The following is a 27,203-nucleotide window of genomic DNA, read 5'->3' on the forward strand; positions in this document are numbered from 1 at the left end:
TGAAAAGAAAAAAATAAAATTACCATTACTCACGTATATGAAAGTCTACATAGAAATACCAAAAGAATCTACAACAAAAATGAATAGAAATAACAGAAGAATTTGTTAGGATGGCTGGGTATAACACAGATATACAACAAAGCAATTGTATTCCTATTCAACCAGGAACAAAAGAAGTAATTTACAGAGAGATCTAATTAACATTAGCAACAAAAAAGAAAAGAAGCCTATGAATAAATTTTAAAAGAAACATATGTAAAACATGCATGAAGAAACATATAAAACCTTACAGAAAATCATTAACAAAGACCATGTTTACAGACAGGAAGAATAAATATCATAAAGAGGTCCATTTCCCCAAATTGATCTATAGAGTAAATGGAATTCCAATCAAAATCACAAGATTCTTTTTCATGGAAATTAAAATTTTTAATGTTTATTTATTTTTGAGACAGACAGAGAGAGAGAGAGAGAGAGAGATTTGAGAATGAGCTGGGGAGGGGCAGAGAGAGCAAGACACAGAATCCGAAGCAGGCTCCAGGCTCTGAGCTGTCAGCACAGAGCCTGATGCAGGGCTTGAACCCACATACTGCGAGATTATGACCTGAGCCGAAGTCAGATGTTTAACTGACTGAACCACCAGTCAGTTTCCACTTTCATGGAAATTTTAAAATTGATTCTAAAACATATACGGAAGGGTAAAGTCCCAAGAATGGTAGAAGAATATTAAAAGAGACTGGAGTGGGGGTGGGGGGAATGGACTTTTCCATTAGATTAGTGAAGACTTCTTACAAAAACTATGGTAATTAAGATAGTAGGATACTGGTACAAGGATAGCAAAATTGATTGATAGAACGTAAGTTCCTAGAAACAGACCCAAATATATAGAAACTGATATATGACAGACGGCACTGCAGATTGCTGGAGTAAGGATGAGCAATTCAATAAATGGTTATTGATATGGAAAAAAATTTAACTGAGTCCCTACCTCATACCATGTACCCTAACTACTTCCACTGGATTAAAACCTTAAATGAGAGTAAACGTTAAAACTTGAAAATTTTGAAAGTAAATCCTCTCATTATGATACAAGATGATTTACTTCCAACATCTAGGTAGAGAAAGATTTCTTAGAACAGACACAAAAGATATAAGCAATTAAAAGAAAGATTAATAAATTCAACTCATTAAAGCTAAGACCTTCTGCTCAAAAAAAAAAAACCACCACCAAGAAAGGAGAAATTGTAAGTCATAAGCTGGCAGAAAATATCAAGAATTCCTGTAAACAAATAAAAAAGCAAACAGTCAGTAGAAAAATGGGCAAAGGACACTAAAGGCATTTCATAGAAGAGAAAAAACAAATGGCCCACAAACTAAGAAAAGGTACTAGTAATCATTAGTAATCAGCGAAATGAAAAGTAAGAGCACCACCCGATACCCTTTCACACCCACCAGACTGACAAAGTTGTGCAACGTTTTTGAGGGTGTGGAACAACAGAACTTCTACACACAGGTTTCCCCTGCTATGCAAAAGTAGAGCGCTCCTGTGAAGATTTTGGTAAGCCCAAATGGCATAAAGTGAAGAAGTAATGACCATGAATAGAAAAATATTTTGAGGGTTTCCAGACTCAGAAAATAAACTATCTTAGGTTTTTGTGATACCTTAGGACACCTTCTGCTATTAGATGCACAAAATAAACGGAGATAAAACACAGATGCTCAGAGACGCAGTTCAAAGCCGTGCAGCTGGATGCTGAGATGCTGAGTGTGGTCCCAGGGAAGGAGTGTGGCAAGGCCACGTGGGCTGTTCGGGGTACATGCCGCCTATATAATAAGGGTTTGCTGCAAAACAAACCCTGAACGCTATTTTAGCGTTTTTTTTAAAAAAAAAAGTGAAAATCGTCTTGCGATTCCCTTTGGCTAGCGAAAACAGGTACTAACGTAAAGTCTTTTGTAACAGTAAAATAGCACAGTGTGAACTTCTCAGAAGCAGGTACTGTCAGTGGAATATAGCCTGGCCCTATCTCCCCCACCCTGACCCAGCAATTCCATTTCTTTTTTTTTTTTTAATGTTTTATTTATTTCTAGGAGAGAGAGAGACAGCATGAGCAGGGGAGGGTCACAGAGAGAGGGAGTCACAGACTGAAACAGGCTCCAGGCTCTGAGCTGGCAGTCAGCACAGAGCCCGACGCGGGGCCCGAACCCACGAACCGCGAGATCATGACCTGAGCGAAAGTCGGACGCTTAACCGAATAAGCCACCCAGGCGCCCCCCAGCAATTCCATTTCTAGGCACACATTCTAGTGAAACTCTTCCACTGGCCTAGAAAGACACGTGAAGACCAACGTTCACAGCAGCCCTGTGGACTGGGAGCAAACCGAAACGACCAAAATGTCCACCAACAAGAAAATGATTAAAGTTTGGATTATTCACACAATGTGATATTACACAGTAGTGAAAATGAATGACAGCTACATAGAATAATAAGGATAAAATCCTAAAAACATAATATTATGTGAAACAATCACAAAGACCACATACAGTATGATACTATTTTTATAAAATCTTAAACCAAGCAAAGCTAAACAATGCACTGTTTATGGATAAATATGTGTGATGAAACTATGTAAAGAAAAGCAGAGAACGCTAAGCAGAAAAAGGACAGTGGTTCCAGAAATTCATGGATGTTCATTTTGCTACGCTTTATTAGGTACACATATTTGCATGTACTCTTTTGACTGTATCAAACATGATGTAATTTTTAAAAACGTAAACATGAGTAAGGGCTCTGGGGCTAATCAGTGCTTGTTTAAAACCTGGTGCCTCTACCTCCTAGCGTGTGTCCTTGGCAATTCTCTTCGCTTTCCTAAGCTTCCGTTTCTTCATCTGTAAACCAGGGATAGTGACGCCTGCCTCCTGGCGTGCTGGGAGCCAATCCTAGCTTAGCACAGTATCTGGCATGTACTAAGCGGAAAGTGTTTGCTATTTTTATGGCCAGGTATCCCCCACTTTCCGGAAGTTCGTGTTATATGCATAAATATGCATTTATGAAAGACCTGCATTTTGGCTTATGAAAGTTGTCGTGATTTTCCAATAGTGGGGGAAACCTGTATTGCTATTGATAATGATAATGATAGTGTCGGGGCAGGAGCCCAGGCTACCCCCATCTCCCACTCCAGGGCTCCTTCTATGCTACCCTTTCTGCCTTGTGTCCCTAGGCCGCTGGGGGCTGCACAAGGCGCTGTTTTCAGGCCTCGTCAGAGGAGCATCTGCACCAGGCAGCACAGTGGCCAAGAGCCCCCATGCAGTCGTGGGCCGTTTACATTCCTGGAGGATTAAAACCCTCAGCCAGCACTGCGGCAGCCTCAGGGCCCTGGTGATTAATAACCTGGCTCTAGTGCTAAGAGCACTCAGAGGATGGCTGGCAGGGAACAGGCGGGATGGCCCGGGCACCTCTTGGATGCACATGAGCTCTGGGGATAGACACGAGCCTCTGCCAGGCCCCGGGTGGCACCCTTGCCTGGATCTGCAGCAAGGGAGGGGCTGGCGGTTCAAGTCCTCCTGACTCGGGCATGTGGGCTCCACCCCAGCTGGGTCTCTTGCTGTGCGGACCCCAGGCAAGCTGCCTCATCGGTCGGCCTTCAGTTTCCCATTTGTAAAATGGCACCTGGCTCAAGTGTGCTAGAGGTTTAGAGCACTGTCGAGCACAGTGAGGGCTCTATTGCTTTCAGCTATTATTATTATTACTTTCTAGTTTTTTTAATGTTTATTTATTTTTGAGAGAGAGAGCACAAGCAGGGGAGGGGCAGAGAAAGAGGGAGACACATAATCTGAAGCAGGCTCCAGGCTCTGAGCTGTCAGCACAGAGCCCGACGCGGGGCTTGAACTCCGGAATGCGAGATCATGACCTGAGCTGAAGTCAGATGTTTAACTGACTGAACCACCTAGGTGCCCCTATTATTATTATTATCATTATCATTATTATTATTATTATTCTCAGGGCCCAGAGCAAGGGCTGGTACAGAATAAGAAGCTTCAGGGAATGTCCGCTGAACGAAATGGCCAGGCAGCAGGCCAGCCTCTGCGCCTGCACTTTGGGATGAGAACCTCACCCTTTCCCTCCACTGAGCAAGGTCGTGCGTGTTATAAAGTAATTCCTGGTACTGAGCTGAACTTGCTTTCTGACCCTTTCGTCCTCTGAGTCTTGAGAATGGGGGATGGGCAGGGGGGAGGAGAAGCCCAAACCCAGCCTGCCCTTCCCAGGGGTGCTCCCCTGGCCAGGAAGAATACAGACAACAAGAAAGGTGCAGACACCCGCCCCTGATACAGTCACATAGTCACAAACCAACTCACTCACAGGAATATATGTGACACCCTGGGTCTGGAGACAGTCACCACACAGACACGCCCACAGATACTGACGTGCAGACATATACACACACGCACCCCCTACCCCCCAAGTACACAGAGTTGGAGACTTGGTGATAAACACGTAGAGACAGCAACCACAAATGCAGGCCCTCAGAGGCACGTGGGAACTTCAGAAGCCAGACAGCCAGGGTCCGAGCTCCTGGGGAAGGAGAGCTCTATGCTTCCCTGGAGATGGACATGACTGAGCCTGAAGGCATCCCCTGGGGGCAGCTCAGGCTGATGCCAGAGACCACAGGTCTCCCTCTGGTCACTCTCAGCAAGCCTGGCATGCGAGGGGCTCTTATTTTAGAAACAGCAGGAACAGGCATTCAGGACATAGCCTCTGCTCCATTCCGTGCCTTGCAAGCTGTTGAATGGATTACAAGACAATGACAGAGCAGCAATTATTTTAGGCCGGTCAGCCTGTGCACACAGACCTGGCTACTTGTCCCTCCCTACCGTCCCCCATGTGCTCCAGACAGGAGGACGTTGTGATCTGAGCCAGGGCCTCACCCACCTCCAGACCATTCACACTTCTGAAGTCCTGCTCTGAGTTCCATCCAGGTCATTCTCAGTAAGGCTCCGGTGAAGCACAGTTCTGAGCCTCAGAGGTTTCCCCAAATGTTACTGGACCTTTGGTCAGCTTCCCCTGCAACTTCTCCACCTAGTCTGTCTTTGTCCTAGGTCCCATTCACCTCTGTGTCCCCAGCACTTCACACACTGCTGGGCATATTCCAAGGACTCTCTAAGTGACTGTTGAAGGAATGAATGAATCCCCTCTCCGCCCAGCAGAACAGGCACCATTACTACCACACGCGGCAGACCCTCCCCCTCAGTCTCCCCTGGAGGCTACTTGTACACACACCTTCCTCTCAGGGTCTGCTTCTGGGACAGCCACCTAAGCACCCTTTTTACAGAGGAGGAAACAAGCTTTAGAAAGGTAAAGAAAATGTCCCAACGTCACACAGCATAGCCGGCCGTTGAAGTTTGGTTCTGGGGAGGCAGCTCTCCAGTCCTTGTCTGACTGGGGTGGCGGCTGGTCCCTAATAAAGAAAGCAGCCCCACTTTGCCCTCCTGTACAAGCCACATTCGTGGTACCAGCCATACCGTTAACGAGGGCCACTGTGATCCTCGCCTAGCTGTGGGGTCTAGATACGAATGTCGTTAAAAGGAAGAAAACTGAGTTCAGCCAGGGACTGTCTATAGGCCCGCAGGAGGGGGGACACCCACCGGACCCAAAGCATGGGCTCCTTTGCAAGGACTCTCTCGACAAGTAGTGCAATCACTCCAAGCGGCCCTGTCTGGCCCTGACATCTTATAAGGGTCCTTCACTGGACACCCTGCCCTGGCACCGACAGTTCTTGGGCCAAGTTGGAAAACTGCTTGCAAGTGCAGTGTTCTCCAGCCTATGAAAATCTGGAGAAAATGATTTATTAAACTCTGAGAAACTGCAACCAAAGACACTACATTCTTAGAAGAGCCTCCAGAATCAAGTCGTTACCTATTAATTAACAAGAGTGGGGCAGAGAGTTTAGTTAGTGGCCTGGCATGACTGACTGCACGGTGGCCCTCGTGAGTCACGGGAAGCATATCTGCATGTATGCTCACACACACTTCATGCCCCTCCTGCTCCCCCCACTCTCCACTGTCTGCAGCCCTGCAGGCAAGGCCTGGGCTCCTGCATCTGACACACGAGGCCCTCTGATGTGGCCCTGCTCACCTCTCCGCCACTCCACACTCTGAGTCACTTCCAGCTCTCATCTCCAGACCTTTTCCTATGCTGTTCCCTCTTCTTGGGACACCCTTCCCATCCTTTGGCATCTGGATAATTCTTATCTAGCTCTCTTCCAGAAGCCTCTCCACCCTGGATTAAATCTTCTCTTGGTTCCCATTTCTTTTCCTCCAGGGGATTCATCACAGGGTCTTGTAACTTGGGTCCTTGCCTGTCCCCGCTCTAGACAGTGAGCATCTCCAGGGAGATGACTGGGCCAGCCCAGTCAGTAGGGGATGGATGAGAATCCGAGAGGGCCCAGTGAGTGAACAACCCAAACCATCCCGTACTGTGTGATCCTGCCGGTCCACTAGGCATGACAACCCACATCACCCCACTGCCCTCGCTGTCCCCTGTGAGTACACCAAGCGCTCTCAGTGGGAAGAGCCCAGTTTGCCCTGCCTCTTCATTTTGGAGGATCACTGCTCCTTTCCCACCTTCTGGAAGCCCACCCCCTGGTTCCTGAAGAAGTGGTCCCTGGGCACCTCCCCCTCCATACTCAGCAAAGTTCCTCTTCCCCAGTCAGGTTCGCTCCCTTGCCCAGTGCCAGCCTCATCTTAGCGACTCCCTGCACTGGTCTTCGGCCCCCAATCCTCCCTCCTCTGCTCACCTCAAACCCACCCCCTCTCCCCACCACACTTTGGGTTTCGGCTGTAGACCCGCACATCTGAGTGGGAGTCTGAGTAGCTCCAGAGTGCAGGGACAAACTTAGCTCTGGCACTGTGTGACCACGGCTAAGTTACCTAACCTCTCTGGGCCTCTGTCTTCTCATCCACAACAGAGAGATAATGACATGTCTCTCCCAGTTCAAGATGACACATGTAAAATGCTCAAGCATTGTTACCACAGCTACCTTTCCTTCTTACTAGCTCTCCCACCGGCCTCCTGTCCATCTTGATTTCTCAGGTCTTCACCTCCCTCCCTCAGATGCCTCTCACTGTCTTCCCAAGCTTCTCCAACACTGCCCAGTGCATTCCACTCTTGGGGCAAATCTGTAGATGAGCTCTGCCTGCACGGACTCAGCTGCCGAGAGGGAGAATGACCACGACACACACGCACACTCACACACACAGCCTGCACCATGCACTCCTCTGTCCAAGCCACCCAGCCCTGTGTGCAGTTTCCTCCACCACTCTTCTCCGCCTCTCCCAAACTCCCTTGCTCTCCTCCAGCCTGTCTGATCCAAATTCCAACAAGTCTAAGATTCTCCCTCTTGAAACCAAATCTATCACTCGGCTCTTCAACCCACACCACACAAACTCCTTACCTGTCTCCCCCCAGCCTTTGCCTCCCCCTATAAAGACTGATGGGCTCTCTCCAGCCTCTCCCGTATCACTGGCCAGGCCCACCTCCAGGCTGATGCCACCCATCTTACACATCCCAACCACAGAGACTCTCTTCCTGGCTCCTCCCTACTCAGCATGGCCCACACCAGCTCACACCCTCCTCTCCTGCACCGCCAAGGCTGTACCAGCACCCTCTCGATGATCCCAGACCAGAGTGAGGCACCAGCCCCTCATTTATCAGCGTCTTCACCCCTTTCTGTCCACGGTCTCTCCTGGGTATCTCTCGGAACCCACCATTTCTGTACCTGACAGATGTGCTGGCTCCACTGGCTGTCCAGTTTCCCCCATGCTGTGAATAGGGAGGGTCTTTAAGCCTTCCACAAAGGAGGAAGCAACACTCCACCGGGCTGAGGGAGACCAGAGAAAGGCCCAGCCAGTGGGATGTCTGCTACAGCACTGGCCTGAGAACAAGAGCACGGAGGCGTCTGGGTTGTCTGGTGTCTCTTAGAGAAGCAGGTGTAGGCTCCCTGCTTCCAGGCCTGTCCTCAGAATCTGCTCCTCCTTCCTCAGACAGATGGTCTGTGGTCACAGGGGCCTGCCGAGAAATTCTAGGGGGTAGGGGACAAAGGGGGAGACAGGGCCCATGGTGGCCAGAGCTGGCTTCTTTGGCTTGTGAAAAACCTGGCAGCAGCTGCTTCACTCCTCTCTGCCACAGCCCTGACCAAGGGGTCACCATCTCACTTCCTGGCCCATGCTAGTGCCACCTCCTGGGACACCCTCTCTCACCTCCTCCATGATGCTGTTCTGACTCTCACTTCCCCTAGGCCCAGGATGATAGCTACTCCTTTTCCTAGGTCCCCAAACCCCCTGAGCCCCCTCAGAGCACAGAATGTTGCCCTCTTCTTTTTAAGATCCGTAGAATCCCCTTAGACTATGAGCTCCTTGAGGAAGGGACTGAGTATGCCCCAAGTAGTAGACTGAGCATGAGGTCTGCAGAGAAAGGCCACCTGCCATGCAAGTCAGGGAATGATCAGGGTCAAGTTACTTAACTTCTCTGAGCCTCAGTTTCTTCTCTGTAAAAGGGATTGGAAAACTAAAAGCAGGACACTAGAGAACACAAGTAAGGTAACTTCACTGCCCATATTTACTTGCCCCGGCTTTTCTCAGAGAATATTAGCAAAATTATTGGTGAAAATAAGGTCTACTGTTTCGCTCAGTGACTGTATAATCATCAATCATTTCAACTCCTTTCCTCCAGCCATTCAGTTCAGGGGACTCTCACCATTGTCTCGAAAGGATTTGAGAGCCAGAAAAAAACAGGTCCCAACACACAAGCTGGCTGGTCTGCTTCCTTTCCCAGACAGCCAGACTTCTGCAGTTCAACACATTGCCTTCTTTTCCTTGGCTTCTAGGAAGCTCCAAGAAAATAACACAATAACTAAATGAGCTTAGGTTTTTCATGTATTTACATCCTTTTCTCTCATTCTCTGTCAGTTTAACTACATATAGATCTTTTATTGTAAATGTCCATGAATCCTTAATGGAAGCCAAGAACTTGATGATAAAGAAAAAAAATGGACTAGAATAGAAAGGAAGAGACTAGAACATCACAACAGGATTTCTGGTGTTTATCTATTCCTCTCTACAGAGGATGCAGCTGAAGCCCAGAGAAAGGAAGGGGAGAGGTGAGGCATGGACTGTACTCCAAGCACTTTCAGCCTCTGCAGGGCTTGGCATTTGGGCTGACGTATCCATTGGGCATGTAGGCACAGTGGCGAGAGTCCACAAAATTTTCAGGGCCTCATGAAAAACTTTTAATTTAAAATCAGAAGGAGACAAGGAACGTCTACGTGAAAGAAAATGTTTTAATGCATAATATGAATATGTGTCTTTATGCCAATGCCATCATAAAATGTAATTTTCAGTGTTTTTATGGAGGGGGAAGCTGGAGCCAGAAGTGCAGGGGTCGGCAGGTGCCATGGTGAGGCCCTGCTCACTTCACTGCCTCACCGGTGAATACGGGAAGCTCCGACCTCTCACTTGCCTGACTTCCTGGGGGCCCAGGCCTCATCCACCCTTCTCTGTCTGACAGGATCCAATGGGAGCGTTTTTATGAATATTCCAGAGGGAAGTGGGGCCTTGCCAGGTGAATCTAATTTATACCCTTCGGTAACCACGGCAGACAGCTCTTGAAAAGCTGTGGGAGGGGGCTCTCCTGGCTGACTTCACCAACCAGTTGTCAGGACAAACCTTCCTGGGTTCACAATGTGGAGACAATTAAAGGCTGGTGCTTTGAAGGCACGAGCTGAGAACTTCCTGACAGAGGTGTTGACTGCAGGCGGCAGACCCTGTGTTGCTTAGGTCTCAGGACCACACCTTGTCTTCCCCCAGCTCTGGGGCTGGGCTCACTGCGGGGGCAGCAGCCGCGGTAGCAGCGCTGGCCTGAGAAACACCGTACCATCCCCAGGCACAACAGCTGACAGAACTCAAAGGAGATGTGTGGCAGGGGAGTACCTAGCCTTGGGCATGATTGCAGACCCACTGTGAGACCCTGGGCCTGGCTGCAGACCCACTGTGTGACCCCGGGCCTGGCTGGGGACCCACTGTGCAACCCTGGGCCTGTCTGAGGACCCACTGTGCAACCCTAGGCCTGGCTGGGGACCCACTGTGTGACCCTGGGAATAGCTGTTAACCTCCTGTAGGACTCTGGGCAAGGCTGCTGACCTATTGTGTGACCCTACGCGTGATTACGCACCCACTATATGTACTCTGGCCAAGGCCACTGACCTGCCGCATGACCCTGGGCATGGCTGCTGACCTGCTGTGTGATTCAGGGCATGACCGTGGCCCCATGAGTGACCTTCTGCTGACCACCCTGCCTGACCAGGCCCCAGTGTCCTTACTGTGCAGATGGGGCAATGTTCCCAAAGACATGAAGTTGATATGAGGATGATATGGAGTGAAGAGCCATAAGCAATTCCACGCAGATAAGGCAGGCTTATCATTCCCACTGAACAGAGGTGGAAACTGAGTCCAGAACAAGGTAAGTTGCTTACCCAGCCAAGGTGATGGTCAATCAGGGATCAGGCAAGGGCCTGGACATGGAACCTGAATTCCAGGAGCCTTGAGGGCAGGGTCTGGATCTTCCCAAGGATCAGTCACTCCTGCAGGCTTACCTGGAGTCAAGTCTTGACTCTGACTCTTACTGGCTGTAAGACCTCCCCACATTGTCTCTTCTGTCCCACTGTCTGCAGTCATGAGCTGCAGGGCCTCTCCATCCTGATCTGCTTCCTGCACCCTGTCTCAGGTCTGGAGCTCCAGGCAGCTGCCCCCAAACTGCTGCCTTCCTCTGATGCCCACAAGCCCACCCTGAGTTGGGAGGCCAGCTATCTTCTTGCACGTAGAAGCCAGGACAGCGGGACAGGAAGATTCCTTGGGCTCGTGGTACTGATTCTTGATTCAGCAATGCCTCCCTGCTGTCCAGCGCAGGTTAACTGGAAGGATCAGCTCCAGATCCATGAAAAGCCCAGATTCTGTGTGATCGCTTTTGAGGAGTCCCAATAACTAAGATTCCTTACTAGGGGTCCCCTAGGGTGAGCTCAATGAAAACAAGGACTGATGGGCTCATGTCTGATTACAGAAAAGTGTGTGGACAGAGAGTAAGCTGGAGCAGTGAGAGGCCAGGGACTGGTATCCCAGCACAAGTTAACTTCTCTGAGCCACACTCCACTCATCCACAGAATGGGCACTAATGACAACATCAGAATGTCACTGAGAAAACATGAACAGAGAGCTTAGCCTGGTTTCTGGAGGAGAACACATTCCTAACAAATACCACTTTCCTTCCTTCCTTGTGCTTTCAAGTAGCTGCTTTTGGGGAGTTTAATCGTTTCCCTTGTTGCATTCTTCGCTGTAATGCATTTTTGTCACCAGTTCATACAAAACTGTCGTCCTGCTCCAGCTCTGGGCCCATGGTCATAACAACAGAACCTGTGGAGACTGAATTAGGGAGCAGCTGCAGCAGCAGCATACAGGAGCAGAGGCCCAGGTAGACAGAGGTGGGGCTGGACAAGAGCATCTGAGGCACAGGCAACAACGAGCTCGGCCTGTTGGTGGAACAGCCAGGAGCCAGGTGGCTTGAGCAGAGCAAAGGGTGGAAGGAACTGAGACCAGAGGGTTCGCTGGGGGCCCCACACTTGCCCTTTATTTGTCCTCCAACTCCTTCCTCCTCCCCGGGGCTGATAAAGATGGATGTCTAACTTCTGAGTCCAAAGGATCTCAGGAATCCTGGAGTCCAAGTCTCCCGTTTTGTAGATGAGAAAACTGAGGGCCCAAAGGGGTCTGTTGACTTTCCCAGAGCCACATGGCAGTTTGAGTGTGGAGCTGGGGAGGGAACTGAGCTCTGAACTTGTGGGCTGCGCTGTCACTACCTATACTGACCAAAGCAGGGTCCTGAGTCCTAAGAGCTATGAACTAACAAAGTCCTCGTCGCCCAGGTGAAGAAACTGAGGTCCCAAGGCCAGGTGGCTCTGTGTGCATGAAGAAAGTAAAGAGCAGGGGCAGGCAGGGGAAGGGATGCCTGTGGGCTTCTGCACAAGCCAGGCTTCAGGGGGCCCAACACCCACTGTGATCAGTCGTCATGCTTTCCCAAAGCACGTGAAGAGGTGTCAGGTTTGAAAACTACTGACGGCTACAGTCTCCCTGGAGGGTGCTGGGCAGTGCTTCATGAACCAGACCCTGTCGGGAGGGGAAGGTGATGCTGACATGCGTGGGCTGCACAAACCGCAAGCCATCTCCTGCTGTATGACCTCTAGTGGGTCAGCAGGTCCCTGTCTGTCAAAGGGTGCTGCAGGGATTGGGGGCAGCATCCGATGGGATGCCCCAGAGGGTTCTTCCCCGGTGTAAACGCAATGCAAGCCTGTGTTCTTTCAGGATACAGGAGGGAATGACGGTACAGATGGAGACAGTGCCTGCAAGCCCTCAACACGGGGCCTGGCACGTAGTAGGTTCTCAACAGATGGTGGCTCTGTGGAGTGGGAGGGGCTCCTGGCTGGGAGGCGAGGGAGCTGAGCTTTTCCTTCTTTTTCTCTGTGATCTTCAATGAGCCAAATCCTCTCTGCAGGCCTGTTTCCACATAAGCAAACAGCAAAAGTACAAACAGGCATCGGGACTTAAGGCCTCAATGAACCACCTCCTCTTGTCCTGGATGCCCAGGGAGGAGGAACGGGAGCAGGGAGCAGGGTTTGGAAGGGGAGGAGGACCTCAAGGGAAATATCTGAGGCACTGCAGACTCATTTTTCTCCTTGGAGCCAAACCCTCTTGACTTCCAATTGCTATTGTCATCATTGGCAACTGAACCTGGTCAGAAATGACCCCACAGGCCAAAATGACTCCTGAAATGTGGGCTCAGAGGATTCTGGGAAGCACAGGCTTGTGGTTAAATGGGGGTGCAAAGGCTACTGTGGGCTGTGGGAAGATCGCAGAGCAGGGAGCCAGGGACATGAGGCCGAGCCCCAGATGGGACATCTGGCCAGGTAGCAGAAGCTCTGGATTTCAGTGACCTCGCTGTAAAACGGATCCTGCCACTGCCTGTGCATTCCCCCCGGCACAGGGACGACCCACCAAAACTCTGCATCCCAGGGCCCTGGGAAGGCACAAATATTATCTTCAGCTCAAAACCCTGTGCTTTTAAGCTCTGATAAAACAAAGAGGCTGCTGAATGGTTCATCGAACACTCACTGGGTGCCGGGTCCCGCAGAGACTTCCCGGTCTTGCCTGCAGCAACGCACAGCCCTGCAGAAACCTCCAGCCCCACAGTCCCACCTGCAAGAAATGCGCAGCCCGCTACTTCTGTGCATGCTGGTCCTCTGCCCCTAATATGGCAGACTTGTCCAGGGGGTTGGGGGCATACAGAGGGCAGGCGTGGGCTGCACCCCTTCAGGCGGCCGCCTCCTAGCTATTTGGAAATCGCCACTTAGGAAGCCACAGAGTCCCAGTGACGGGCTCCCATTTTATCACGACCCACGTCAGAAGAACACATTGTGAGGAGGCAGCGCTGCACAATTCGGTGCTGTAATCACTTACAGACCGTAGAGGCCCCGGTCCTGGCAGCGGAGGAAGATTTATTGTGGGGATGGACGGAAAACAAAGAACAGTTGTGCAAACTTTACAGAGCCACATTATGGGAAATGCCTTTCCCATTTCCCACTGGTGAATATGCTGGACGCCACTTCCAAAGGGAGTCAAGCTCGGTTACCCAACCTTATGGACGTGGTGCCCCGGCGTGGCTCACTGGGCTGAGCCAGCCTGGCCTGCAGTGCCCAGGCCCTGGCTGATGACCAAGCTCTGCTGGCTGGGGGTCACAGATGACCTGGGCTACTCTGGTGGACCTGGGGGAGAGGGCTCTCTCCTGCCTCCGTGTCCTCATCTGCCTGCTGTCACTCCCCCTCCAAGGACTGTGTACCCACCACATGCCCAGCGTTCTCCATGTTAACACTCATTGTGTTACTCTCCTGCTCAGAACCTTTCCCTCCCTCTACTCCCCTCAGGGAAGAGGCCAAGCTCCTTATACTGAACTTGGAGGCCCTTTACAGTCCAATTCCAACTACCACTTCTGCTCCCAGCCCCGTGTAGGTAACACATGCCAAGCACAAGGAGACACCTATGCTTCCCACAAGGGCGAAGATGGTCACGTCTCAAAACTTCTGCACACGTTGTTCCCTTTTCCTGAAAAGCCTTTCCTCGCGATCTACACCTAGAAAGCTCCTATTCACCCATCAAAGCCCAGCTCTCATGACATCCTGGGGGGAGCCTTCTCTCTCGTCTGTATTAATTCCTTCACCACCATTCCTCATTTGATGTTGCACCCCATGCATCTAGCATCAAACCTGCTATAGTATGGGTGTCCATAAAGCTGTTGCAAGGTTGGCAGGGGTGAGGAGTGACACAACACCAATGAGCACACAAGGCTCTCTCCTGAGGGAGGGGCACAGGTAAGGAAGACTCAGGGGTGTCCTGGGTCTTAGAGTGGCCAGGGTGACTGAGGCCACATGGGTCGTGTGACCATGACCCACCTCACAGATGAGGGCAGGATGCTGAGGTCCATCACTGAGGCAGTCCAAGTGAGGCACGGACATCAGCCCGCTAACCCATGTGCCGTCCAATGGAGACCGCGCCTATTCCTGCTCAGTCGTGAAGTTAACCGTTTCCAGGGTGTTCCTCTCCGAAAACACGGTCTGGACACTTTCTTAGAGTCACTGTTGATTTTATCTGACTTTCTCATTCTAATAAGACAATCATGTCAATGTCATTTACATTAAATTAAAAAGCTCCCCCCCCTTTTTGTTTTAAATTCATTTCAGAGGGTTGTGTTTTTTTAAAATCCTTAATGTTTTTCATATTCCATAAAGCAGTGTTGAGTTCACAAAACTTGGCCAGCATTCCTGTACCCTCAAGTTTGGTGCTCCTAAGATACGAGACCTTGGGTTTGATGACTCNTGCCGTCCAATGGAGACCGCGCCTATTCCTGCTCAGTCGTGAAGTTAACCGTTTCCAGGGTGTTCCTCTCCGAAAACACGGTCTGGACACTTTCTTAGAGTCACTGTTGATTTTATCTGACTTTCTCATTCTAATAAGACAATCATGTCAATGCCATTTACATTAAATTAAAAAGCTCCCCCCCCCTTATTGTTTTAAATTCATTTCAGAGGGTTGTGTTTTTTTAAAATCCTTAATGTTTTTCATATTCCATAAAGCAGTGTTGAGTTCACAAAACTTGGCCAGCATTCCTGTACCCTCAAGTTTGGTGCTCCTAAGATACGAGACCTTGGGTTTGATGACTCTAAAAAAAAAAAAAAAAAGAACAAGGGCTCCTGTTTTCAAGTGCCAAGTATTCACCAGGCATGAGCTAAGTGCTCCACATGCATGAAGTCATTGAATCTCACAACTGTCTCCCCTGTACACACACAGGAAACCGGGGCTCCCCAAGGCCACGTGACTTGTTTGAGGTCCCAGGGCTGGTTAGGCGTCCAATTGGCTCGTGGATTCCTGACTCAGAATTTAAATAAGACAGAAAGGGGTGGGCAGAGATGGAGAAGAGCTAGGGGAGGGGGTGGGGAAGCAGATGGGGTGGTGGGTTGGGGGTGGAGGTGGTCATGAGGAGGGCGGGCTGTAGTGCAGGGAGGGAGGAGGCCCTGGAGAGCTGCAGGCTGGGAACTGCATTTGGGGAGCCTGCGGCCACCAGCCACTCACCCGATGGAAGGCTGATCTGTGAGGAACATGCCTATGAGGGTGCCCGTGTCCTCTGGGGCCTGGGAGTGGGGAACTCAACTTGCTCCCTCCCAAGGGCAGACTCTTCCAGGGTGAGCATCACAGCCCCCCCTTTCCAGACGCATAAGCGTGAGGAAAGGTCACGTGAGGTGACCTGCCTGAGGTTACACAGCTAGTGCGCAGGACAGGAGTGGAATGAGCCTCCACACCTGTCTCCAGTTCCTCTGCCTTCCCCCAGGCAAGACATTTCCATCTGGGGCCTCAGTTTCTCCTTCCGTGCGAGGCTCTGACCCAGTCACAAGGCCAGAGCCACCAAGAAACCTCTCCTTAGGAAACCCCCTGAGCTTGATTTTTAAAAATGAGAGGAGAGAGGAAGGCATCCCAGTTTAAGCCAAGCTCTGTGGAATTGGAGCTTTGGGTTCAAGAGGGAACAAAGCACTAGTGTAAACTGGTCCCCCACTGAACACAGAGTGCTAGACATTATCCCATTTCACAGCTTAGGAAACTGAGGCTCAGCACAGCGAGGTGACCTGTTCAAGGTCACACAGCCAGTCTGTGACCAAGCTGGGACTTACATCAGCCCTTTCTGTTCCTATGGGGATGCTCACGACTGCATGCCTTCTATCCATTTCAGACTCACCCTTTCCTCTTTTCCTAATACAACCGGCCCAAAACAGCCCAACTATTTGCTGTGCATTTGCTATGTGCCCGGCACTGCATGAGCAGCTCACATACGGCATCTCATGGGAGCCTCCCAACTGTCCTGTTCCCTCCACTTCACAGGCAAGACCACAAACCCTTACGGAAGCCAGGTTACTCACACACAGTCCCAGGCTGTGGGATAGCAAAGCCACATGTCAAGTTCAGGCTTTCTTGCACAAAAATTTGAAGCACCAGATTAGTGGGTGGACATGCCCGTCTTCAGGGCCCTGACAACCTTGTGACTTCACTGGAAACTGCTCTGGAGGACGGCGTCCAGGCTGTTTCAGGCACAGGGCTGGTCAGGGCCTCTGCACCAGAGGGCAGGCTTAGCTCCTCCGCCTCCGCCTCCTCCTCAGCCTCCAGGGCTGAGCCAGAAATCAAAGGGCACGCAGTCCCCAAGACACTTGGCCACACCAGGAAATGCTGTTCTAACTGGGGGAACATGTGTGGGGAGGGCAGGAGGCATGGAAAGGCGAGGAGCAGAGGAGGGGACATTGGACTGGCATGTGAAGGATGGTTAGGAGTTTGCTGGGCTGGGAAAGGTATTCAGACAGAGACCAGCAAAAGCCAAGGCCCAGAGGAGTGAAGGGAGCTGGAGTGTGCCAAGACTCTCTAGGAGTTCTGTTGCAGAGGAAGGCTCTGGGCAGGGAGAGACACAGCACGCATCCCATGGCTACCATTAACTTGCTGGGTGACACTGGGCCACTGTGCACTCTCTCTGGGCTTCGGGTTTCCCATCTGATAATAAGCAGACACGAGAACGGATACAATCCCAGGAGGGACCCCAGTGGGGTCATTTAAAAGGGCTTATCTGCATGCCAGCTTAAAAGCTGCCTTTACCCAGAAAGGTTTTCCTACCCAGCTCCTTTCCCACCTGAGAACGAAGTGAGGCTCAGGCCCCATTTCCAAAGTGGGTGGACTTGTCAGCTAAGCTGGTTGGGCCAGCTTGACCTCTCTACTCATCTACAGCAGGACTCTCAAGGGCAGGGGTTTTAAACCATTCTCCACTTTGTAGCTTTTTAGCTCCCTGGAAAGCCCAGCCTCCAGAAAGCAAGCTTGTCTTCGGGTGACTTATTTATTTTAAGGAAGGTGAAATGTCTCACCTCTCATCCCACAATGCTCTATCCTCCAAAACAGAACAAAGGTGTCATCTTATAAGCAGGGCGGAGGGGGAGGGGGAGGGGGGCCCTGCAACAGGCTCTCAAGGTGACGCGAGATTAGCATGGGAAAACAGTTCAATTCAAAGGTCTATTGGCTTCTCTGCTTAACAAAGTCTCCTCCAGGCCAGAGCTGGCTTTGATTCTCTTCTGTGACCCCAGGGTCTACCAGGGCCTGGCACTTAGGAGGTGCGTGCTCAGTGACGGCTTGCTGAAATTGTGTTTAAAATCTGGGTATGTTCTTGATATTTATAGGCAGATGGTCCTCTGCCTGCGAGGGGACTTGGGGTCACAGAGTCTCTGGAGTCAGGCTGAGACCTGGGCTCAAATCTGACCCTATGATGCCCTTGAGGCCTAAACTTGGGCACAAACTAGACTACCCTTTCTCCATCTGTAAAATGGGGATAATGATTCCAGTCTCTGAGGAATGCCTGTGTGGAAGCCCTATATAAGCTGAAAAATTCCCAGTAATGTTTCAGCCACCGTGACTGACTTAGACAAGGTTATGCAGCCAGGCCTCAAATCCTCAGCTTCTGGCTCCCTTCCCTCCTTCATCCAGCAAAAACAGCATGAGACTCAAGGGTGGTGGGTGTCCTTCCCATGGTGCCAGAAGTCTCGTATCACCTCATCTTTGTCTCAGGACCCCCAGCTCCCAGCACGAGGCCCGGAACACCGGGGCACCTGTCTTTTGGGTGAGGCGAGTGTTTCTGAGAAGGACTCTTCCCTCCTCTGTGGTCACTCTCCCCACGATCTAACTTTCCCCAGCTTTTGGTTACCAGCCCCTTCAGGAAACTCCCTGTCTACTGAGGCTGCCCCAGGCCCCTGGGCCCCACACTGTCCTCTCAGGATCTGTTTTGCCTGTCTCTTCTCTGTACATGATGAAGATGGACTGGAAGACCCACCTGCTCACACATTTTGGACTCTAGGAAAATTCCCAGGGATCAGTTGCAGATGTTGACAGGAGTCAGGGGTGTCTGCTGGTCTAGAAACATGCCCAACTCACAGGGCCGGTCTTGGGATGTGGGGCAGGGGAGGGGCCCATGGCCAGGGACCCACCCGTTGTGGTCCAAGAAGCACCAACTCGACTCTGTGTGGAAGAGGCTGAGCAAAGGCAGGTGGCCCATGGAGTGGCCCAGGCAGCTTGAGCCAGGTGACACAGAGCAAGACATTGCATCCGTGAACATCAATTTCTTCTGAAAAGATGGGCATGGTGATTCATGGCTATACATCACATGTCTCAGAATGTATGAGTTCTCTTCTCCCTGAGGATTTCCCATAAGATATGATCTCAGACCCCCAGTCAAGCTTCTCTCTGACTCCAAACTCACAGCCCAGCAGAGCAGGTAGGCAAATCTGATGCGTAGCTGTGCTCTACCACTTGGACGACTGTATGACCTTGAAACCTGATTCAGTCTCTGGGCTTCAGCATTTTGACCAGTGGTTTTCTGAAGATGGACTGGACTGAAGATGGCCCAGCCAGCCCTGGGCCCAGGTATTAGAATCTCAGAGTCCCGACCAAGAGCACCTCCTTCCGCCTCCCTCACCTTTTCTAGCACCCTGCATTTTGTTTCTCAGGGGTTGGAGGACTGAGGCAAAGCAAAAAGGGAGAGCCAGAAGCCTCAGGATTATGGAAGAGGAGAGTAGCTTTGGCCCAGTCTGGCCCTTCTGGGAGGTGGGCAAGGCCCTCCCAGGTGGCTACTGTCTGATTCCTTGGCTGATTATGGCAAACCAATAATGCTCGGCTTTTGGTGGCATGTATTTCTCCGGTCCCAGGTCCAATAGTGCAGAGGGGCATAAGGCACGGGGACCAGTGGCCAGTGCAGGTGCAGCTAGCAGAGGAACTCAGGCAGGATGTGAGCCTAGCCTCCAGGCTCCAGCCACACACCAGGCCCATGAGGACAGGGACCAGAGCCTCCTCCCTGTGTCTCCACCCCAGTTCCCCTTCTAGATCCCGTGACCCTGAGCAGACGCTGCTCCACATTGCTGGCAGACAGCTGACCCAGCCACTGGCATGGGTGACAGTCCTGCCCACCTCACCCACAGTGAAGGCTGCCGGAATGGGCTGACCTCAAGTCCCGGATCCACTACTGACTGGCTCTTCTGGGCTTCTTCATTTGTAAGATAGCTACAAATGATCCTGTCATAACTCTTAGGGCTACGGTGTGAATCTCCTGAGACGGTCAATGTGACGGCGCGTGACGGGGGACAAGGGAACTAACTAAGCGCTTCCCTACGTCATCTCTTTAAACCCTCATGACAACAATCCTAACAGGGAGGTACTTTTATCATCCCATTTTACAACCAAACGTACTATGGTTCAGAGAGGCTAGGTCACCTGCCTGAGGTCACACAGCTGCTATGTGGCTGGCCCGGAGGGGACCTGGGTCTGTGTGGCTCCAGACCCATCTATGCACACCTTCCACACTGCACTTGTGGCTTTGGTCAAGCTCTTCACAAAGGCAGGAACTGTTGTCATTATTATTGTTATTTCATAAAACCCGAGGTTATGAAAGGTTTTCCTTTTTCACTCTGCCTCTCTTTTTCTTGACGGGGAGAAAAGCAAACTACATAGCCTGCTAATTTCTGCAGTCTCAGACAATCAGAATTCCAACTGTCTGGGAGAGCCAACCTAAGAAAGCAAGAAATTAATCTTTTCAAAGTTAACGTCTTCGAGGCGTTGCGGCAGTATTTGGGTTGGACGTACCCTCGCTATCCTAACACAGATGAAACCCCAAATTTAATAAGGCTAAGACAACTCAGACAACATAAGAAACATAACAGGATATTGCAAAGAGATTAGGGAGCTTCCTCTGGATGGCGTGGATGGTCCAGGGAGAGAGCAGAGCAGGGGGTGGGGTACGGATGGCACGGTCCACCTCGGGGCCCCCCGAGAGCCGAGACCCGATCCTGGGGCGGGCCCGAGGACTTGGGCAGAGGGCAGGCGGCTCCTGGCCGCACCTCCAGGCCTGCTGGGTGCGTGAGCGGAGGCTCCGAGGGCTAAATGTAAACCAGCTGGCAGGGACCGGAGCGGTACAGTTGGATGGGGCGGGGAAGGCTTACCTCATGAAAGAACTGTGGAAACGGCTGCTGGAAAGATAATAAAAGGATTAACTGCTATTTTAGTGGGCCATTTACTCTTCAATCAAAGTGTCTCATCTATTTCCTGTTCTCCAGAGGATCTGGGTCCAAAATTCCTTTGTCTATTACAGCACATGGTAGCAAAGGCCTGTCATGAGAAATTAATAATTCTACAGGGAAGGGAGACTGTATTTATTTGGGTGCGGGCTGGGGCCTGCCCCTTCCCCTGGGTCACCCACTGCACCAGCATCACAGGAAGGGGGAGTGCTCCCCCGGCAGACGGGAAGATGGTCAGAGGAGGTCTCCGCCACCACTCCAGATGAGGGCACCCAGCTGGACTGGCCCGGGGACCCCAGAGAATGAGGGTAACAGGACAATCTACGCAAACAGAAGCATTACAGTTTAGAAAGATGTGGTTTCGGATTTCACTCTAAGCGTTACTAGCTGTGTAACCTCAGGCAAGTTATTTTTATTGTTGTTACTATTATTGCTATGACGACAACAACGACTATCAGTCTCTGTCATTATTGTTGTTGTTACTGTTTGCCCCTAACTAGCTGCATGACCTGGGGCAAATTAAGCAATCTTTCTGAACCTCAGTTTCCTCATCTGTAAAATGGGAGTTAACAGGATCTACCCTGTAGAACTATTATGAGGACTGCCTGGAAGTATTGCTTAGGATGGTTTCTGCACACAGTCCACACTCAGAGGCTGCTTGCTGGTGTTATCATCAAAATCCTGAACCCTTCAGGAGGCAAGATAAAGTGTTCTCATAGTAGCACGTAGAAGGCTGGCTGGACTCCACCAAACCCTTGTTTCTTCATCTGTAAAACCTTAGTTTTATGGGACTTTAGTAAAGATTAAATGTAACCATGGGTGAATACAGACAGCTTGAACGTCACCTCCTCCAGGAAGCTCTTCTGGGCCTCCTGTTCTAGGGTCTATGCAAACTCCATCCAGAGCCTGTCCACACCCATCTCCCACCCTTACTGACCACGACTGCCTGTAGGCAAAGACCTTGGAAAGTCTACGTCTGGGTCCCCAGAGCCAGGCATGAGTCAGGTGTAAGCCAGTGTTCTCTGCAGTCTGTTGAACCCAATTAAATCCTGGCAGGCCCAGGAAAGAGAACCACAGAGAAAGATCCCCAGATTGCACTGAGTAAGCGGGGCCTCTCTGACCCAATTACTAGGCCTCTGTTTCCTAGAAAACGGGCAGGGAAGGCTGGATTGTCTCGGGGTCCGTGCTGTATTACACGGGCACTACTGGACCGCACCGCGCCAGGGTCTGGGCCTCCATGCCGGCCCCCACACACACCAAGGGGCTCCCCCACAGGAGAGAAGACATCAGGGACTGCCACGCAACAGCTGTCAGCTCCAGGGTCTCGGAGACGGTGCCCTCTGTCCGCCAGGAGTCTGCTGGTCATCTCCTTCCAGAGACGGGGGGCATGCCTTTCAGCAAGCCATGTGTCACAACACCCCAGATGAACGGGGGCATCCCCAGGACTGGCCTGGCCACCAGCCCTTTCCAGCATGGCTTCAGCCCCAAGGCACATGACAAAGTCAAAATCCTCAGCCTGCCCAGTCCAGCCCCTCCCCCCAGCACCAGTGCGCCAACCACAGGCTCCCTCCTAGTCCTGTCCTTTCGCAGAGGCTGTTCACTGCCTCTCCTCCTCATCCTCCAGACCTGCCCCCGCCTTGAGGGTCGAGCTGGATGCTCAGACCAGAGTACCACAAGAACACAAGAAGATGGGGCCCCAAGGGTGACTGCCTGGTCCCAGGAGGGTGGAGTTTCTACTGCTGGTCGCCAAAGCTTCCTGCCTCCCCCCCGGCCCCCCGCCGACCCAGCCCCTGTAAATACAACCCTGGGCCTTGAGGAGGGACAGAGGCCAGCTCCGTCCCAGACTGCGTGCTTCACGAAGAGGGGTCCAGCACCTCACAGCATGCACGTGAGGGGGCACTCGACAGCTACGATGCTGGCCTTGCAGAACAGACAACACTGCTTTCTCCCCTGCCTCACCAACGCCCCAGTGGCTGGAAGACGGAGCTGGGCCCTGGAAGACTGAGTGGCTCCTCTGGCCCTTCCACTCCCAGGCAGGAACCTCTCCCTGCAGGGTGGCTGGGCCTCAGAGTTAGACACAGAAGCTCGGCTGAGGGGATCAGGGACTAAGACAGATATGTGTTTCTAGCACCATGAGAGCACAACATGGAAGTGACCAGTCAGAAGGGCTGGAGGCCTCAGTGCTCACTTAGCACGTGTGTGCGTGTGTCCCTAGAAACCTCAGGCTCAACTCCAGCCGTGGCACTGCAGGTGCACCCAGGGCCCTATCTGTTAGCCCTCACCTAACCTCAAAACCTGCTCCAGGGGCCCAAGCTCTTGAGCCAGTTGCTTGTGAAGACACAGGGCTCCTCGGAGGAAGCCAAGCCCAGGGGCTGCTCCGAGGCCTGGAGAGCCACTCTGGGAAGGCCACCAGATGAAGGCCCAGTGCTGGAGGAGAGCATGTGCCCCACAACTCACTTGACCAAGGGTGAGTGAGACACTGAGCATCTGTGTGCAATACAGAAGGTGGCCAGGCCTGCTCTGACCTCAGAGTGTGTTGTCACCACCTGAACAACGGTATGCCCTGGGGCAGGGGACGGGCACCTGATGAGCAAAGGAGCCAAGGTTCCCGATGACTGGGACGCTGACTGTCTTGACCAGTGACCACATCCACAGCCCTAGTCCTCTCCCCCTCGAGCACAGGGGATCTCAGCCGGCCCTCAAGGAAGGAGCCCCAGGTAGGCAGCTCCTAGCCTGGAAGTGGGGACCACTCCGCTTGGCCAGGCAGGGACATGGCCCAGTGGCCGGGGGGGACTCACCATGCATTTGTTGGGCTTCTCACCCGAGTGCACCCTCATGTGGATGAGCAGCTTATAGCGGGCGTTGAAGGGCTTGTAGCGGCGCACGCAGCCCGCCCAGAAGCAGGTGAAGTCCTCGCCCTTGCGCTGGTCAATGTGGCTCTTCTCGATGTGCCGCACCAGCTCCTCCTGCTGCTCATAGGCCGCACGGCAATCCACCCAGCGGCATGCCTGCCGGCCGGCCACACCCCTACCCACCAGGCCCAGCCCCAGGCCTCCGAGGCCCGAGCCTGGCGGCAACTGGGACACGGGGTAGGGGGGCGGCAGGCCCTGCTGGTGAGGCCCAAAGAGATCTGAGAACTCGTCCGTGGGCTCCTGCTTCAGGAAGCCTGCCTTCCGGCAGGCTTCAAATTGCAAGCTGCCCTCGTGGCTCTCCGTGGTTGCAGGGCCAAGCCGGGCTCGCTTGGGAGGCCCCCCTAGGTCTCCCGGCAGGGGGGGGCTCCGGAGTCCATTCACGCAGGTGACCAGGGCCGTCTGGGAAGAGCGGATGATGGAGGTGACATCGGAGGAAGCGCAGGGGGAGGGAGAGGCTGAAGAGGTGGAAGGCAAGCCCAGGAGGCAGCAGCGCTTCAGGCCGCTCTCGGGGAGGTGGGCCTCGGGCTGCGGGCCCAGGCCAGGGCTCGGTTCACTGCCCAGAAGGTAGCAGGAAGGTGCGGGGTTGGCGAGGCCCCGGCCGGGCAGGTCCAGGTCTGAGTGCAGGCCAGTGGCTGGCGGGGCCCGGCAGTGAGCGGACAGGGGCATGCGGGCCTCCGTCATGGCCCGGTAGTCAGGCAGGGACTCCTGCTTGATGTGCTGTGCGGCCGGAAGGCCACCATTCATGTACACGGCCTGGGGTCTGGGCGACCTAAAAGACAGTGAGCAGAGAAGCTGTGAGAGGGTAGGCACGCCACAGCGGGGAGACCCAGGTAGGGGATGGCAAGAACCGAGGGATGGAGAAGCCCAGAGTGGGAGTGGAGGCTGAGGGCCGGAAGCACAGGGAGAGAGAAAGCAGAGGCTGGATGTGGTCAGTAGGGAAGAATATGGGGGAGAGAAAAAGGGGAGGGGCTGGGGAGAAGTTCCAGAAGGGCAGGGGGTCTGAAAGGGATGCCAGGAAAGAGCATGGTTTCACCCTTGTGCCCTCTCCAGCCCCAGAGCCCACCCTGTCCTGTCACTGAGGCCTCCGTAGGGTCTTCCCTGACCTCCTCCCTGTGACCTTCTAGTGAGTTCTGGAGAAAGGAGGCTGAGGCTGTAACATTTTGAGGAACATCCAGGTCCAGTATGTTTTACTTTTCATTTTTTAAATTTATTTAAAAAAAATTTTTTAACACTTATTTTTTTTTGAGAGACACAGTATGAGAAGGGGANCCCTGAGCCGACGTCAGATGCTTAACCTACTGAGCCACCCAGGCGCCCCCAGGTCCAGTATGTTTTAAATTCTGCCTACTTGTTCCTCAGATCTTTATTAATTTTTGTAATCTTTGTTAATTTCTAGAAATGTTAACTATGTGGCATTTTGCCCCAAGCAATCTGTCTTTTCCACAGTGAACATCAGTAAGCTGGGGGTCTGAAACACAAGGCACGCCGATAGGGGGCACCCCAGGAATGGCTGAGGGAAAGCCAGGTGGGGGTCCCAGTGTTTCAAGCCCAGACACTGTGACTACATGAAACGCAACTCTGGGGTGAGGCTGCAGGCAGGCAGGCCAGGAGGACAGCTCGGGGAGGGGGAGGTGGAAGCCTGGGGTCTGAGACCAGGCTCAGCCACTCCCAGCGGCACCAAGCGGGGCGAGGCACTCTGGGTCCCTCTCCTCATCCCACGTTCTTCTCTTGAGTGTGACTACAGTGTGACGCAGGAGGCTGCGCCATCTTCATCAGGCCCGTGGTGCACGCGTTCATAGACAGGGCCTTTCCCACATGCAGGACAAGTCAGTGCAGGTAGCGGCAGCACGGTCTCCAGCCACCAGCAAGGTGAGGTGGACGAAGGGTCAGAGAAGCCCCTGGGCTGGCCGGGAAGAACAAGAAGGCTGCTGACAGGTCTGCTGTCGTGACTAGGACCCCTGACATGGCCTGGGGCCCGAGCCTCAGTTTCCTCATCCGTGAAGCAAGGACTAACCCTCACTCCCTCAGAGGGTGGCTGCCAGGATCAAGTGGGATGGCAGAGGCCGTGATAGTCCTCTGGAAAGGGGACGGCAGGGTGAACGGTGCCTTCATGGCAGCCATATCGCCACCAGCATTCTGGAGCTCTTTGCAGAGGGGTTGGGGGCCCTGTTCTCCAAGGGGCCCTGCAGTCCCAGCCCCTCCGTCTCTGGCTCCCTGCAGCCACGGCAGCCCCGGCACTACTCAGGAGCAGGAGGGGAGATGAAGGGGCAGGGGAGATGGGAAGGCAGAGCCCTGAGGCCCTCAGAGAGCACGGGCTCCAACCTCGTGACTACACAGACAGGAAAGGGGCCAAGAAGGCGCAGGTCTTGCCCACAGTCATTGGCAGCAAGCCAGTGATAGGGCTGGGGCCAGGAGCCACGCTCCCCATTTCTCTAGTGTAGACCCAAAGCATCCCCAGATACAGGCTTGCGGGAAGGCCTTTCTGTTTCTCAGCTACACTTGACCAATCTCCGCCTCCCTCAGCAAAGACCTCCCTTCCCTGTCCAGAGCTCGGCCACTGGCTGGAACCAGAAGGTTCCTGCATTCCAAGGTGGGCAGGCCTGGGGACGCTGGGCCACCACTGGCAGCAGAAAGCTCTGAGGAGCTCAAAGAGCTGATATAAATGTTGTGACTTTGAGAACTTAAACAAAATGAAAGCATAGCTGATTTCCACACGGTTGTCATCCTGGACGTGGCGGGGGCGGGGCAGGTAAGCATCTGTTTGGAATAATCCCTTTAAAAACCGTATCGGGGGTGCCTGGGGGCTCGGTTAAGTGTCCAACTCTTTTTTTTTGTTTGTTTATTTATTTTTGAGAGAGAGAGAGAGAGAGAGAGAGAGAGAGAGAGACAGAGTGTGAGTGGGGGAGGGGCAAAGAGAGGGAGACACAGAATCCAAAGCAGGCTCCAGACTCTGAACTGGCAGCACAGAGCCTGATGCAGGAATCAAACTCACAAACCATGAGATCATGACCTGAGTCGAAGTCAGTCGCTTAACCCACTGAGCCACCCAGGTGCCCCAAGTGTCCAGGTCATGATATCGAGATTCGTGGGACTGGGCCCCACATTGGGCTCTATGCTGACAGAGCAGAACCTGCTTAGGATTCTCTCTCTCTCTGCCTCTCTCCCTGCTCAGTCTCTCTCAAAATAAATAAATGTTTCTAAAAACCCAGCATCAGACTAAACAACCAACAGAAGAGAACAGGAGAAGCAACCAGGAGAATGGCTATAGCGTCTGTGACTCAATTACCCAAATTCGACAACCAAACCTCAAATGGCATCAGGTGGGGAGGGGACAGCTCANAGTGGGGGAGGGGCAAAGAGAGGGAGACACAGAATCCAAAGCAGGCTCCAGACTCTGAGCTGGCAGCACAGAGCCTGATGCAGGAATCAAACTCACAAACCATGAGATCATGACCTGAGTCGAAGTCAGTCGCTTAACCCACTGAGCCACCCAGGTGCCCCAAGTGTCCAGGTCATGATATCGAGATTCGTGGGACTGGGCCCCACATTGGGCTCTATGCTG

At 52.4% G+C, this 27,203-nt stretch overlaps 1 protein-coding gene across 2 annotated transcripts in view; it reads right to left on the minus strand.

Moving 5' to 3' along the window:
* Positions 1-27,203, minus strand: part of GLIS1 (GLIS family zinc finger 1) — a 229,151-nt gene that overhangs the window by 57,938 nt on the left and 144,010 nt on the right. For both annotated transcript variants that reach the window (XM_077779729.1, XM_077779730.1), the window contains one exon: positions 23,528-24,410. In XM_077779729.1, coding sequence (XP_077635855.1) covers positions 23,528-24,410 — 883 coding nt within the window. The remainder of the gene's footprint in view (positions 1-23,527; positions 24,411-27,203) is intronic.

The sequence above is a fragment of the Crocuta crocuta genome, unplaced genomic scaffold, assembly GCF_008692635.1.
Source record: "Crocuta crocuta isolate KB4526 unplaced genomic scaffold, BGI_CrCroc_1.0 scaffold168, whole genome shotgun sequence".
NCBI classification, from domain to species: domain Eukaryota; kingdom Metazoa; phylum Chordata; class Mammalia; order Carnivora; family Hyaenidae; genus Crocuta; species Crocuta crocuta.